Here is a 16,965-nt window from a genome sequence, read left to right on the forward strand (position 1 = left end):
ACCAAAGTACCTAAATCATCTATTCTTTGTTCAACTTAACTCTTGAATACATCCAAGTTTACTCAAGAAAGAAATCATCAACATCTTCATTATTATCACTGGTTGCATTATAATATAAGACAACTAAGATCCATTCTATGGAGCCCTGCACATGGCATGCAGGAAAAAAATAGTAGGCTAAATTGTGTGCACGATTTACTATTTTGTTTCCTTGATTTATAAATTGTGCGCACAATTTACTAATTTGTTCCCTCAGTTTGCTAAATCGTGTGCATGATTTTTAACTGAGAATGAATTAGTAAACTGTGCGCACGATTTAGCAAATCGAGGGAACGAATTAGCAAATTGAGGGAACAAAATAGTAATCGTGTGCACGTTTTAATACATCGTGGGAACGAATTAGTAAATTGTGCCCACGATTAATTTATTTTTTCTTGAATGTCATGTGCACGGCAAAAAATAATAATAAAAAATCAAGTCACTAAGTTTTATTCTGCTGTTTAAATCTTCACATAGTTGTAGAGGCTATTCATTACTGAATAAGAGAAATAACTACAGTCATGCTTTTATGTCATGTGGATTTGTAATGGTTAAGTCAGTTTAAACAGATTTCCTTGTAAAAATGAGCACCATTTATGTTTCCATTAGTAATGGTCCACATTTCAGAGAAAAGAAACTCAAAAGGAGAAATGACCTCACACTAACCTCTTTTTCTTTGACTTTGGCCCAATGTTACACCTTCTCACAAGTAGGATCTATGCAAATAACTTACAGCCCCAAATGCCTGAAATGCCTTTCTTACAAAAACAGCCCCTTCATAGACCCTTCTGATCCAGGTGACATCATAAACTTCCAGTGTCCATTAATCAGGGTAAGTAAATCTGTAAAATACTGGAAAAGATACAGATTTTAAAGGCAGTAAGGGTTTCCATGGGATAAAAGTTGAAAATTGCATCTAATGCTATAAATACACTTTGTACTGAAGATCAAACTGCCTCTTACTGTAATTAGGAACTTCAATACTTTCAACTCGCAGTCTAAAAATCCTGGAGTTATGGAAGTAGGTCAATATTCACAGCTGGTACATTCACAACTCAGACAATAACAACATTACTGGGCTAGGATTCTGCCCTTTGTAGATCTACCTCAGTGGGAAAGCAGACAATTTTCTAAATTTCCTGTTTACATTTGTGCAAAGAATAAATACACCAACAGGAGTGGACTTGTTGAGTACAGCTGTACCAAAGAGAGATGCTTTAGCTCTGTGGTGGTACTGTGCATGGTGTTTACCAAAGTTCAAGTCTTTTTAAAAGCTGCAGTTAAAGTCCTATTCTTTAAAAATGGTGATTACTGCTATTCGAGACAAAATGTGTTACACTAATTTTGTCTTATGGTGTGAAAATTAATATAGTAGTCATATCTACCTACCAAACCCTCAAAGCACAGGTTAAACTTATGAAATCCATTAAGAAAATAAGACATACATTTAACCGGCTTCAATTATTATCATCCTGCCAAGAATAAAAAATAAAACTAACTTGGCACCTGTAAGTAGTTGCAGAGATCTTTGTGCTATCCTTTGTATAACAGGTAGTAAAAGGCTAAAATATCCATCAGTTTCACATTCACAGGTAACCCAGTGCAGCTAATATCTTCATTATTGATACAGTTACCTCATTTTATAATCCAACATGTGATTAAAATGTTTAACAGGCAGGTTAGAGTTTGTAATTGGATTTGAGAGATTAACACAGTCAGGCTTGACTGCAGCCTGTCATGTTGAGTTCGAATTGCACAAATATTGAACCTTTTCATCAGTGACAAATCATCACCACAAAGCTTCAACACAATACCATAATAAAGCAATATTCCATAACTGCTGAGAAAAAAGTAGTTCAGAAATTTACAAAGCCTTTTTCTAAGGTTCTTTGGCTCATCTGAATCACAGTGTGAGCCATTACCACTAAATGGAGAAGATTATTCCCAGTAGAGGCCAACCCGTCAAATTTCACCAAGGGCTTCAAGCGATCGTTGAAAAAAACCTATACTGTTGGTTTCTCAGGCATCATCTAAGGTTAATGCTCACAACTGAACCTTAAGAATCCACTGCTTACCAAAAAGAACAACAAAGCTCTTGGCATGCTTGCTAAAAACCATTTGGATTATGGCCAAGACTATGGGGATAATATTCTAAGGACAGATGAGTCAAAATTAAATTTTGGAGGATTTATGTAGGTCTTCTTTTGTCTTGAGAAAAGAAAATACAGCATTCCACTGTAAGAACATCATCTACAGTAGTATAATGTGATGGTTGCAATGTGATGAAGTGCTCTATTAGCATGTTATTAAGCATTTCTTGCATGAGAAGTAACACAAAGCATGACCACTTATTGTGCGAACTTCACAACACACTTACAGTATATCACATTTCACAACACACTTACAGTATATCACATTTCACAACACACTTACAGTATATCACATTTCACAGCGTGTTGCCGTTTATGCCAAGTGCATGCAGTCTAGTCTCGCAAAGCCAGACCTTCAGACTGAGGCTGAAGGTTCAGCCAAGGTCCGCAGGTATGACAAGTGTTTTTAAATAATATTAATTTCACCTTAGAAGACAAGGATAGATTACAGTCGTAATCATTTTTTTTTTTTTTTTTTTGTCTTTGAAGCATAAACTTCAGGGTTACTACTCAGCTGCATTACATGGACTCTGAAATTGAAACTTTTTTTTATTTTATTTTTTTATTTTTTTTTCAGCAGGGAAGTCACAAACATGACAGCATGAGTAAATGATGAGTATATTTACAGTGTTTCCTTTTTTGTATTTTTTATCCAGTTGCAAAAACAGGCTTCCGTACTTTAAAGAGAATATGTGTATGAAATAAAGCTTAAAGCACCAGTTTACCCAAAAAACGACAATTCTGGCAGCATTTACTGGCCACATGTCAAGTCATCCTCATGTCAAAAAATTTATTTTGAGGAAAGTCTCTGTGTTAAGGAAGTGTGAAAGAAAGAAAACATTTTTACATTTCTACAAAAATTATAATTACAATATTAATGTAGGCTAACAATCATATGAGTATCACAATCATGTATTTTTAATTTTTAATTGAATTGCCACCAAGCTGCGTGCTCACTAAAAACCACTCACAGATTTTAATTTCAAAGTTCACTTCAATATGGATGTGAAATTAATGCTAACATATAAGTGGGTGAGAATGTTTACTTGCATAATCCGTTTCCACAAACACATTTGGGCCGATTTGTGGTGCACTCGCGTGTTGAAGCAAGCATTGTTGTAGATGAGGTAATCAGGTTCTAAAGTGGTAGGTCTGAATTAGCTGCACAAACCAGCATACAAAACCTCTGCTAGGGAAAACAGACATTGTATTGGACTTCTGACGAAAGGTCTTTAGCCTTTTGTAACAACTAGTCCCAGTTATTGGTTTTCACCTTGTGCACCATGTTTATGCTGTATCACAGCTGAATGTGTGCTGTGTTGGATCAAGGAAGAATACTGCCAACTGTGTTTGAAGAAGCCTGGCCAATGAAACCTGATATTATATTATATTATATTATATTATGTTATATTATATTATATTATATTATATTATATTATATTATATTATATTATATTATATTATATTATATTATATTATATTATATTTTGAAGGAGGAATTTCACAGCACAGTATGGCACTACATTCAGAGCAAGATCTGAGCAAGACTATGACATTAAAGATGAAGGAAGTTGTCATCACAGTGGAAAACCCCACACAATTAAATACACATTTTGTTAAAGAATCAATAAAAGAATGAATATTTTCATCGATAAATTCTGTATTTTACACAGCAAAGTAACTGAGTAAGCTACATACAATACCAAAATATAAATTATAAGACATTAAAAAATAGAGAAGTAAATAATAATAATAATAATTATTATTATTTTATTTTTTTATAATAAAAAATAAATTATATTTCTTCTTGTTAAAAGCCAAATTACTCTTACAAGATACAATATCACAAGAGCAAATGGCCAAATCAGAACGAAAAGCAAGTTTGAGAATAATCCACATTGGAAAGACACACCTTCCATTGAATCTCTTGTAGTTTCCAGAGCGAAGTGTTCTCAGAAGACAGTTGAGGGCGACAGAGGGAAATATGCTTCCAGTGTCCCAAATCTTAGCATGCCTTAGTACTTGATTTAGTCGGCGACTTGACTAAGTGCTTGTACTTCACCTCAGCAAACCATGTCTTTTCCGCTTTGGACTTAACTTTCCAACCTTCAGCACCACCTGATCTGTTACTGTCAGATGGAGAAGGCTGCATCGCGCCTCGCAGGTTCCTCTCTTTGGAAAGTACTACATCTGGCACTCGGGAGAGACTACGGCATGTAGTATTGTACATTTGTGTTGCATTAAGACCTTCAGCGGTTATTAAAGGACATTGTGCTATGGAAGTAATTCAGCAACTCTGTCATGTCCTGACTGCAGCAGCAATCACTCCCGAGGAAGAATGAAGTAAGCGCGATGGAGCCGGACAGTGCCCCGAGCTCCAGACTCAAAGCAGCTGGAGTCGGGGGGTGAGTAACAGCGCTCTCACGTCATGACAATAGATATTTAGATAGATTTCACACAAACGTTAAATGGGTCATAAATTAGCCTGTTGGCTGTCAGCTCCGTTACATAAGGAAGAATGAGTTCACGAAGGGAGGTCCGTTATGATGTCCTTTCTGGAGTTTGGGGAAACTTGATGAATGAATGGGACACAGAAATCTTGTTTTACTTTGTTGAACAGCCTTTCTCCAGAATTTTCTCGGAGAAAATTGCACTCATTTGTTATATTTACAAATATAAGGAATGAATGAATTGATATATATATATATATATATATATATATATATATATATATTATATTTACAAATATAAGGAATGAATGAATTGCTTTTTATGTTTTTTAACCAATGAAGTAGATTTGGTTTTAGAATAGGAAATTATTTTCCTTAGTCAATGGAATGAATGACCAATCCTGCTCAGCTGTTTATTTTGCTCAGCATTTCTATAATAAAAATATCTAAAAATCTTTTTTTTTTTCAAGATCCATGTTTGGTCTTTTTCTATCTTTTGACATATGTGTAATTGACAAAGAGAGATCAGCTGTTGCAAATCTTTACTGTATTCGGGTACAATTTCCTATATAGTAAACTTTGTTAGCGGTGACGGTGAAATCTTGTGTTTAGATTTCTGCTCTCTCTCTCTGTTTCTCTCTCTCTCTCTCTCTCTCTGTCTCTCTTTCTCTCTCTCCCTCTCTCTCTTGCACTCTCTGAACTGTATTATGTGTGAAAGTGGATATGGGTGGGAGGGGGGCAGAATGGCAAGAGTATAGTTCTTGTGGCTATGACTGAAAATGCTGACTAAAGTAAAACTGCATACAGTACAATATCTGATCACAAATGGCACCCCCACATCCACACTGTCAGCACATGGGGGCAGAAAAAGAATATAACTGAACACAGTGGGGGAAAAGAGTCTAAGATTGCCATGTAGTACAACCTTTGCTTATTATCATAGAACCAACAATTTATGCTGCACAGTACAGTTTGATCAACTCTCATTATAAATAATTATGTCAGTCTAAGAACTCCATTGAACTTTTTAGGCTTTTAGTCTATATGTTTTAGCTTTAAGGCTCTCTAAATGTCAGTGTGCTCCTAAACATTATCAAAATGAACTTTTAGCAGCTAAATGCATTATGCAAGTACAGTTCACCCAAAAATGAACATTTTGTCATCATTTATTTACCCTCATGTTGTTTCAAACCTGTATAAATTTCTTTCTTCTGTTGAATATGAAAGAATATATTTTGAGGAATCTTGGTTACCAAACAGTTGCTTTAGCTATTTAAAATTTTTAATTTAAATAATTTAAAATTAACTCTTATTTGTTGAGTGCTAATCTAATTATTTGGAAGGGGCTTTTTGAACTGATTTGATTGATTTAAGAGCTCTTAGAATGAAGCTCTCCCAATTCCACCTCCTTGGCATAATATTGAGAGGAAACACTCACTTTCTATATGGAGCAACACAAAGTTTTGGCATCCAGGCAGATGATAAGCTTTGACTGCCTAGTGCCTACTGAGCAGAAACAGCTGTTAGGGCTTTACAGTAAAGGCTGTTGCTGACGCCAAGTGTTACTGGGCCTACAGGCAGATGCAGCACTTCTTTTGGACACTGACTTGATGTGGTGATGCTTTAGTGTAGAATGGAGCAATGTGATCCCAATACTTTGTTTTCTTTCGGTAGCTGAGAGAAAGAAAAAGACCATTGGCAAAGACATTTCTGGTTTATTGGTTTGACCTTTCATTGGTTTTAAATGACTCTCTCAGAGGCATTGTTGTTTTCTCACTGTTGTATTATTGGACTTTTTAGCTTTAAGTGCTATTATTCAGCATGGACAAAATGAATTAATCACAAGTGACAGTAAAAACATTTATAATGGTACAAAATAAATTTCAAATAAATAGTGTTCTTTTTATCTTTCTATTTATTAAACAATCATCAAATCTGTATATTAGAATGATTTCTGAAGGATCATGTGACCCTGAAGACTGAAATTTCAGCTTTGCCATCACAGAAATAAATTATAAAATGTAAAATATATTACAATAGGAAACAGTTGTTTTAAATTGTAATAATATTTCACAATATACCTGTTTTTACTGTATTTTTTGATGCAGACTTGGTGAGCGTAAGTGATCTTGTAAATGTAACAACCCCAAACCTTTGAAAAGTATTGTGTACCTGTTTTTATTTCAAATGCATTGCCTTGGTACTTCTTAAGTGGTTTAAAACTGTGGGTTATGGCTAATGGGTAATTCTATATTAACTTTAGAAAAAGTTGAATCAAAATGACTGGATATAAATCACTTTAGTTCCATCAGTTGTATTTTACATGAGTCAAATTTATGCTATTAAGTTGTATCTACTGTTTCTATTAGAGATGTGAAGTTGTCAAGAGACATTGTTAGATCACATATAGATGTCAACTAAATGTTTGACCTGTTCTGTTTTTAACTGTAATTCTTTACTCTTTTTTTTTCACAGGAGAGCTATCTTTCTCTGCATGGTTCTTTACTGTACATGCTGTCTGATGTTTGCACAAGCGCAGTCTACAGGTAAGTCTGAATTTTCATTCATAAATTTCATTTCAAATTTTTTCATAAACAGAATTTTAGTGCCTGATCAGCATGCGAAATGTGCATCTGCAAAATGTCTGTTCAGTTCTCCCATGGTCTTGACATCTGTGTCATAACCCTGTATGTTACATGAGCACTCGGGATCATTGAAGTCCAAAGACCTTACTCTGCCTTGCAGTAAAATTTGAGGATACTTGACAGGACTTGGATAAATAGACCTGTAATTTTACAACCCATTGGAGGTTTCCATGAGTCAGAGGTAAAAGAGGCTAAAGGTACTATATTTTTAGTAGCAGTGTCCTCCTTATTTGCCAGAGTTAACAATGTTCAGATTATACTGTATATGGAGCAGTCTTTGATCAGCAACGTGTACTGTAACTGCTCTGAGTCGGTTTATATTTCTCAAGTAAATCAGAAGCCATTGTTTGCACAATTCTAAATGTTTGCATTTGATTCCAACCTCATTTGAATGGCATTGTGCCTGATTGGATGTCACTGAGTTTACTGGCTATAGAGTTTATAACATTGGATGGATTCTGTGTTTATTTCTTGCATAAATGAAGCTGGTGGTCTATTCCTGCAATGTACAACTGTCACTTAAATTGAGGTTTTGTGCTTTGTACAGAATTAGTAGCTATGACATGAAGGACTAGCATGTGCACTTTTTGGGATTTTTGTTTCAATCAGGTAGCCTAAACGTATTGGTTTCTTATTTAAGGTGTGTCTAGAATTCCCACATCTGCTCTGTACAGATTTTATGTGGTGGGAGGTTCATATTATCCGTCACATTCAGTCTAAATCATTCATTTACATGTAACATATGGTGCTTCTGTGTCAGACATTAATGAAATGCAACTGCCATCATGTTTAAAACAAGTTATGAAAAATGCCTTTATTCTTGAGTGTATGTTTGATGTTTTTACCCATATGTGAGACAGTCCATTTAGCACATTCCCATTCTGCTGCCTGAGATTTCTCTGGGTATCTGCTGCATGACTTATGATCAAGTAATCTTTGTAAGCCGTAGCTGGAGAGTTTCTGGAATTCTTCTCTGGCCGTTGCTCTTATCTTTAGTGTTAAATATGATTTCCAGCATATGACGTTCCACTTTCCACTGGCATTTTATTCTGACATCAATTTCACAGGCAACAGGAAGTTTTGGTAGATACTATATTAGCCTGGTTCTTGGAACTGATGCTGATTCAAGTGTAGGGTTAGGTACTGTTTGAATTTGATTGATTCTGCTTCTTGATTCCAATTCTTATCAATTCCTATATTAAAAAAAACATCAGCAAAAAGCAGCTGCCTACAGACCTACAAGAAGACCTATTGCCTATGGTTTTAACAAAAATACCACAGCAAAACAATTAGACTAATATAATTTTCAAACATTAAATTAAAGGATTTCTTCACTTCAAGAATGAAAATTCTGTCATGATTTTCTAATCCTCCAGTTGTTTCAAACATGTATGCGTTTTTTCTTCAGTTGAGCACAAAAGAAGATATCTTGAAAAATAATAAATAATCCTGATACTATACGGATACAATCCGGATACTAATATTTTACAAAATATGTTCTTTTGTGTTCAACAGATGACAGAATTTTCATTCTGGAAGTGAACTACTCCTTTAAGTACAGTAAACAGTCAGTAAAATAGGAACAAACAAATCAATAAAATAAATAAATACAACTGAACAAATTTCAGGTATTGAAATTGAAATCTGTAAAACTGAAAGTTTAATAAATTGAAAAAGTTGCAAAACACTGCATAGTTTTCTTTTCATAAATAAAATATAGATTAATTAAAGTTACGAAAGCTATTCAGTCAAGATCAGTGAATGATTTCTTTTGTTCTTTGATTAACATGAATGACAGACAGCGCATGTTTATTACTGTAGGTTGGTGTCTCTTTAACACCGAACGCAAGAAGATCTGAAAATACTGTTACACCTGCGTTTTCTTTCTCATCTGTTTACGTTCACTTAAGGCTGTGTTTACAAGGATATACTGAAGTAATTTTGTGCATATTGGTCGGAAGAAGTGAAAGAAGTCAGTTCTGGCCCAGAACAACCTTTTCTAAACGATTCGAGAATGGACACAGGCCGGGAACCCGCACCGAGGCCATGGTTCTCTGTGCTCGTGCTACATATGTGTTCGTGGCACGCTCACAAAACAGCTCACAAGTTCTTTCCCTTCTTGTGCGTAGATGGTTTAAAATCACATTAAAATGTGAATGCAGGAATCTTTAAGCAGAACCAAAAAGGCATGTCTTATTGAATACCTGATTCTTAGAAATTTGGAACCGGCTCTAAAATGGAACCGGTTCTCAATACCCCACCCTAATCCATTGGTCTACACAGTTTACGGCTCCATTTCAAATGCATCCACTGTGTTAACTCTATGGAACATTAAGGCCTGTATCAGGCCGCTTCCTTTCCTTACACTATGTCTTGATCAAAGAGGATTAATATGCATGGAGAAAGCAAAGTGCCCATTCATTGCAGTGGTTCAGAAGAATGCAAGTGTGAAATCTGTCATCTGCTCATGGGTTCCCAGTTCTGCAGCCCAATTTATTTGAGTCACTCACATGAGCCTAAAATGCACTGCAAAGTCAGGTCATTGTTGAGCATCTGTCAGCCCAATTTTTGCAGTGTATTCCACACCATTGGCAGTACTCAGACCCCGTCTGCAGGATTTTGCCTGTTTGTGTGTGTTGAATCATCATTGGGCAGTTGGTGATAGAGATTACTCTGATTGGCTGATTAGCTTAGCAAACCAGTACACAAAAAGAAAAATGAACATGATGATAGAAAGAAAACAACAAAGTATAAAGGGCACTCAAAGAAGGATTTTGCATCTTCGAATTTTGCATCTTCATCTAACCTGAGTCTTCCAATACTTGAATATTTTTGTAAAGGCATTGCTGACTGCAATGAAAAAAGTGAAGAGCAACTGATTAACATGATTCACAGTCAAAATGATAAGCATGCGCTGCTGTGTCTGTATATTTACAGTCCTAGGGTGAGTTCCACTTTGCTTCTAGACACACACTTGCAAACTTCCCTCAGCAATTCCCCTCAGGGGAATCCCTGCTGCCATTTTGAAGTGTGTGGATGAGGGACGTTTATTTGGACAGTTCCTCGACCCCTTTATTTGGACTGAGGAAGCGAAGTCAACTTCATATGTACACTTCGAGTAGCTCCATATACCACAGTGCAACACAATTGTGACGTCACAGCAGATGAATGTACACTACTGCCACCTGCTGGTACAAAAAGTTATTTAATCTCATGCAGGCACAGAATGTACATGATACTTGGCAGTCGGCTGTAGTCTTTGCGGCTGACTGACTGACTGATGTCACCAAAAGGATGCACACAGTCCCAAACACTCCTCTTATCATTTTCAACCAACACACTCCCATGACTCCCATGATATAATCATTTAGCAAAATTGCAATTATGATTGGGTTAAGGGTTTGGTAAAGACTTTATGGTTAAGTTTAAGGTTTGGGCCTTGTGTTTTTGTACAACCCAACAATTTCATGTCTTGTACAAAATATTACTACCAGGAGATCAGGTTGTTTTTAAATGCTTCTGACTGGTGTTTAGCCAGCTAGAAAACCTTTACCCTGGTGACAAAGATAAGTTTTCAAAGCAAATGTAAGATGTAATTGTAGATGTGACCTGATAGGGCAAATATCAATTGCTTCAACTGTTTCCTAAACTCACTCACACTGACTCTGGTCAGCAGGTCATGCTAATCGTTGAACCCTGCTTTAAAGAAGTTTATTTCATGCTGTTAATGACTCTTTCAGACAGCACTCCTTACTGTGATTTGTGAGCAAAACCAGTGGATTTTCATCATGTGTTTAGTTAAGGTGCATCACTGGAGTTATTGTTAGAGTTTTGTGTCAGGATCTCATGATGTGATTTATGTAAAATTACTCAGATCGTTAACTGCTGTTTGTCAGGAGATGATCTGTCACCTCTTTCTAACATGCTCAATAATGAAGCAGCCGATATGTTAGTAACTCTGTTTAGATTTGCTTACAATACTACTGCAGACATAGTTCTTTCTTTCAACAATCCTGTCCAATCTGCTGATCATCTTCTGTTAAGTAATACAGGGCTTACAGGGAAAAATGTCCATGCACATTATTCCATTTACATATGTTTTTCATTTAGTACTCACTGGATATATTTTATAACTGCAAACGTTGAGCTGGATTTTGTTTAGTTGATTGTGTTTTGGTTAGATTTGGTTTTGTGATGCATACTCTCATTTGTTTTAATTCTAAACTCATTACTGACTGTTCAGAAGTGACATCCCTAAGACAGATCGCATTTACTGTTCCTTCTGCCGCCTTACGCATTGTATTTTATTACATTTATTTGTTAAAAAGGGATCACATGTGGTGTTATTAATATTGGTCATTACCAGTGGGAATAAAGTAAAAAATGTTTTTCATAATCAGTGTTATTGTCTTGATTTCTAAAAAAAAATTGTGTTTTTTTTTTTTGCAGGTTTAAACTAAAATCCACATAATAAACTGGAACACTTCAGTCAATTCAGTATAATATACTTGTGGTTTCGTAAATCATTTGGGACGTTTGAGATGCATACTCCCACTCACTTCACTTGATGTTATTTATTGCAGACCTCTAATGATCTAATGAATTTGTAGTAGGTGATTAATCTGTAGCCCACACTGTTATTTTTCTAAGTGTAACAACATCAGCAGAGCATTTAATGAAAAACTGAAGCCTTACCCCAGAGGAAACATTAGCTTTGCTGCATATGTTCTACATATGTTTTCGTTAATGATCTGTTCCTGTAATGAGCTCAGTGTCTCAGTGTGTGAGCAGCAGCTGCAAGCCTTCAGTTAGATGCGACGAAATCCATTTTGCTCCTATCCTAAATCCAGAACATGTATGTGTAGTGATTACTGTGGCAATTATCTGTGGTTTTCCTTTTTGTAGATGTGGACGTGCTGCAAAGACTGGGGTTGGTTGGGAAAAGACCATCTGGGACACGCTTTACACCTCAAGGTGTCATCCCCTTCAAATCGGGAGTTATCCTAACCCAGAGGGCACGAATTGACGTCCCAGTGAGCTCCGTCGTCCCTGCATCACTGGGTTCGGCATTCAGTCTAATCCTCAGCGTATGTTCGCATCGCATAAACAATGCTTTCCTCTTCACCATTGTGACAAAGAGGAAACGACTGCAGCTAGGGATGCAGTTCATTCCGGGGCAAATTTTAGTTTACTTGGGCCAAAAGAACACTGTAAATTTTGATTATGATGTTCACAATGGCCAGTGGCACAACCTGGCTTTGGAAATCCAGGCCCAAAGGGTTACATTATATACTTCTTGTGGGAAGACAAGTGTACATGCAAATTTGCATTTTAAAAATGAGGAAACGCTGGATCCAGAGGGCTCCTTTCGATTGGGAAAAATGAGCCAGAACTCGGTGCAGTTTGAAGGAGCCATCTGTCAGTTTGATATTCATCCCTCTGCTAAGGCAGCTCACAATTATTGTAAGTACATTAAAAAACAGTGCAGGGAGGCTGACACTTATCGACCAAACCTCCCTCCTCTTTTACCGCTATTACCCCTGGATCCAAATATATCTGTCACTGTTCAGACCCCAAATGTTGTAACAGAGGTAAACAACAGACATCTTTCATTAACACAAATCAAAGTACACATTAATCATGAAACCTCACAAGGCCTGAACACCTCTGTTCTAATTACATCTCGGTCTGTACAAAGCACGGTGCCACCGATGATAGCCCAGCCCACACTACAGCTCCCCCTGCAGGCCACAGCACAAACTGCCATGGCCTCCTTTGGGAGTAGGACATCACAAAAATCTCCAAAGCCAACTCAACAAAGCAGCCCCAGAAAGAACATCATGAAGGAATCTATAAAGCCCCAGATATTAAAAAAGAATGAGATGGCTGTCACTGCCCGACCAACAGGCCAACAGAAGAACAAACTGGATATCCAGACCCCTGCCACAACAAAGCTTAAACCTTTTAGCACATCCAGGGATTTGGAGATGACAACATTAGCATCACCGAAGGAGATCTCCAAACCCAGCTCTTTTGAGCCTGTCACCGCTGCAGCCACGGATGGTTTCCAAACCTTCGACCTTGAACCAACCCAGTTCTCCCTCTTGGCTAGGTCACCAGTACAGAAAGGAGAACCAGGACCACCGGTAGGATGTTCTTTAATACTAATATACAATTTAATTTGTTGCATAAACCAAAATATAGTCTCAAAATATAGATTGCTGCTGTTTTCTTTGCATGTTTTGTCATTTGTATGCACTGAAACAGACTGAGACAGGTCTAGTAGTTGGAGATTTGTAAAATTTTCTGCTAACATATAGTATTCAACAAGTGGATCAAAACCTTTCATCAAAGTTGTCCTAAAACCTAAAACCAAAATGTGTTCTTGTCGTAGGACAACTTTGATGACAATTTTTGATCCACTTCAAATGTTGACTACTGTAGTTTGGCACATTGAAGGTCTTCATCAGTATATTCTCGTTGGTGATAATCTTACTTAGAGTTAGATTCTTTCGGAAGACATGGCGAGTTCAGGAAGTAGTAGTTAGGTCCAGTGTTGGGGAGTAACTAGTTATATGTAATGGCATTACGTAATTTAATTATAAATAAATGTAACTGTAATCAGTTACAGTTACTAAGAAAAAATCTTAATAACTGTAGTAATCTTAGACAAAAATGTAATTAAATTACAGTTACTTATGAAAATGTTAACGATTACAAAGGGGATTACATTTGAATATTTATACACATCCACATACAGATTAAATTGATTTCTTTCCCAAATTGTACTGACTACCATTAAAAATACGGCCCTATAATTTCCGCGATGTGGAAAACACAGTCTGGTTCGTAGAATCCAGTCATAAAAAAATGGATTTCCTATAGCTTAACGCGGACGGAATATGCCACATTTTGGACGAATAAATAGTGTCTGTGAAGATTCTAAGAATCCTCTCAGAGAGCTCCTAATTTATCTTAAAAATTTCTAAGTAGGAGTCTTAGCTTAAAGGGACGGTTTACCCAAAAATTAAAATGACCCCATGATTTACTCACTCTCAAGCCATCCTAGGTGTATATAACATTCTTCTTTCAGATGAATACAATCAGAGTTATATTAAATAATGTCCAGGCTAATCCATGCTTTATAATGGGAGTGGATGGTAGCCCAAAATTTGAAGTCCAAAAAATTGCACCCATCCATTATAAAAGAAGTCAACATGACTGCGGGGCTTAATAAAGACCTTCTGAAGCGACACAATACATTTGTGTTTGAAAAATATGCATATTTACAACTTTATAAATCTTAATCTCTAGCTTCCGCTAACGGTCGTATGGGCATTCACGAGAGAGGGGCGTCCAGCGGATGACATAAAAGTCCACGTCTGTACTCCTAACAATTTTGGACCTTAAGAGCTCTTTTAAGGGTTAAGATGCGTTCTTCACTTTCTTCTTTACTAGGATCTTTTCTTTAATTTTAAGAGAAAACGCCCATTTTCTTAGAATTCTGTCACTAGGAGCCACTCTTTGCACTAAGAATTTTCATGAATACGGGCCCAGATGATTTGACCTTTTTGTGACAAGGCAGTTAGTTCAAGCTGTAAATTGCCATGTAGTACAACTTCTCAAAACAGCCAATCTGCCTATCAGCTAGTAAAATGAACCATTTATTTTACAGTAAAGTGTTATTCTAGCAGGATTTTTGAATATACTTTTTTAAAAACTCGAAGCTAAGTCAGGTTACAAAACCATAACAACAAGGTCTTCAATTTGCAACAGACCACTAACGCTTCATGGTATGAAGACCATTTTCTTTCTTTTTAAACAGTGTCTTATGGCAGCCAGATGGCAAGTGTGCTGCTTTGCTTACTTTGAAGAATGGTGAAATGTGAATTATTGGCTGTGGCCATGTGTTCTGTGCGCCTTGGCCTTGTCATCTGCCTTCATGTGCTATACAAGTGCTGATTGTAGCAATGTATTAATATGAATTCTTTGTCATTTGGTTTCCATTATCTCTTAAGCATTTCAATGCATAATACACCACACACTACACAAATACATCTTTTACTAGTTAAACAACCTTTGTTTGGGTGCAAAGTGAAGGTTGAAGGCTGGAAAATGGTGTAATCATTGTTGCCTTTGAGCTTTTGGTGGTCTTGGTCTTAAGCCTAGTTTATAAAATACTTTGGAAGGGCATTATAGGCCGGTGGGTTTTTGTCTATGTAATGCTTACACATTTTTTCCTTGTAGTTAAAGAACAAGGTCACAAGCCAGAGGCTTGGACACACACTGAAAAAAAGAAAAGAAAAAATACATCTTAGTCAGCAGTTTGTCTTGTTTTCCACTCAACGTATCTAAACATCCTTCAAGCAAGACTTCACTTGAGAAGCAAAATTGTTTCAGAGAATATATATCTTGAATTATTTATTGTTCTTTACCCTATGCCATATTTTTTTCTTGTTTTAAACCTAAACCTTTCACAAAATCCCAATATAACTACAATTCGTACATATTTTACGAGGTGGCTAATTCGTACGATTTCGTTTCACCACACTGATACAAATTCATACGATTTTTTAAAGCTTTCGTGTGTCACCACACTGATAAAAATTCATACATTTTTGCCAAATCGTATGTATTTTACGGTATTTTAATTCGTATGAATTTGTTGTACGAATAACCTACACCTAACCCCGCCCTTAAACCTAACTGTCACTGGGGTCCTAGCCAAATCGACATGAAATTGTACGATGATCGTACAAATTCGAAAGCATTAGCACCTTGCAAATTATGTACAAAATTGCCGTGAATTTGCCACAATGAACTTAATATTTTCATATGTTGACTTCATGTTATGAAAACATTGTCTTTCTCTTTTCCCTAATCACACAGGGGGCGGATCTTTTCACGTCTTAATAACATGTTCGCAACACATAAATGGATAAAGTGCAACATTAACATTAAGCTGTTATCTTAACCGGAACAACATTTTGCATTGCCACCCCATTTGAAGTCCTCGACCCCGAGGACAAAAGTCTATTAAATCTGACTTGGGGGTCTGGTGTGTGTGGCTAAATGAATCCTCGGCACCCTGCAAAGCCTCCCTAATGTTCGACATCGATGTAACCTGCTTTAGCCATATCAGCTGAGCCGATAACCCTCTAACCCCTTGGATAACAGCGTTTTGTGAAGATGTACTGCCCAGGTGGGGGTTGCAGCTCCCCGGTAAAAAAGTCCCACTTTGCGCCCCCCTAGTGTACGCACACAACTTCTTCCAGCCTTTTCCAATATGAATGGGTCCCACATCATGTCCAGTTCGGCACCTCCCTTGGTTTCTCATGGGTTGTAAACCCACATGTCGCTCCCCCACCCCAAAGTAACGCCCCCGGGGCATCCCATGCATTTATAACCGCAGTCCATGGCTAATGGATGGTAGTCCAAACGGTCCTGGAGCTTTCGCATATTCCAAAAAATTAGTTCACGGGGGTGACCAAAGGCCAAACTACAAATTCAACATGACTGCATGTAGAGCCGATAACCAAAGACCGGTTACCAATGTGTTGATTGGGTGCAAGAGTGTTCAGCACAATTCCACAAGCCCGTCGGCTTGAAAAGGTTGACCCCAAATGCTCAATAAGAGAACATCTACTCACCCTTTGATCAATTTGGGTACTATGGTCTAAG

At 36.9% G+C, this 16,965-nt stretch overlaps 1 protein-coding gene across 4 annotated transcripts in view; it reads left to right on the plus strand.

Moving 5' to 3' along the window:
- Positions 1 to 4,135: 4,135 nt before the first annotated feature.
- Positions 4,136 to 16,965, plus strand: part of LOC109089884 (collagen alpha-1(XXVII) chain B-like) — a 93,611-nt gene continuing 80,781 nt past the window's right edge. For 2 of the 4 annotated variants that reach the window (XR_006160110.1, XR_006160111.1), the window contains exons 1-3: positions 4,136 to 4,594; positions 7,115 to 7,185; positions 12,190 to 13,430. Coding sequence is in view for 2 of the 4 variants with exons in the window: in XM_042756754.1 (XP_042612688.1) it covers positions 4,542 to 4,594; positions 7,115 to 7,185; positions 12,190 to 13,430 (1,365 nt within the window). In the remaining 2 variants the exon portion in view is untranslated. The remainder of the gene's footprint in view (positions 4,595 to 7,114; positions 7,186 to 12,189; positions 13,431 to 16,965) is intronic. The other 2 variants (XM_042756754.1, XM_042756755.1) reach the window with 1 other exon arrangement.

This window comes from Cyprinus carpio, chromosome A5 (assembly GCF_018340385.1).
Source record: "Cyprinus carpio isolate SPL01 chromosome A5, ASM1834038v1, whole genome shotgun sequence".
Lineage (NCBI taxonomy): Eukaryota > Metazoa > Chordata > Actinopteri > Cypriniformes > Cyprinidae > Cyprinus > Cyprinus carpio.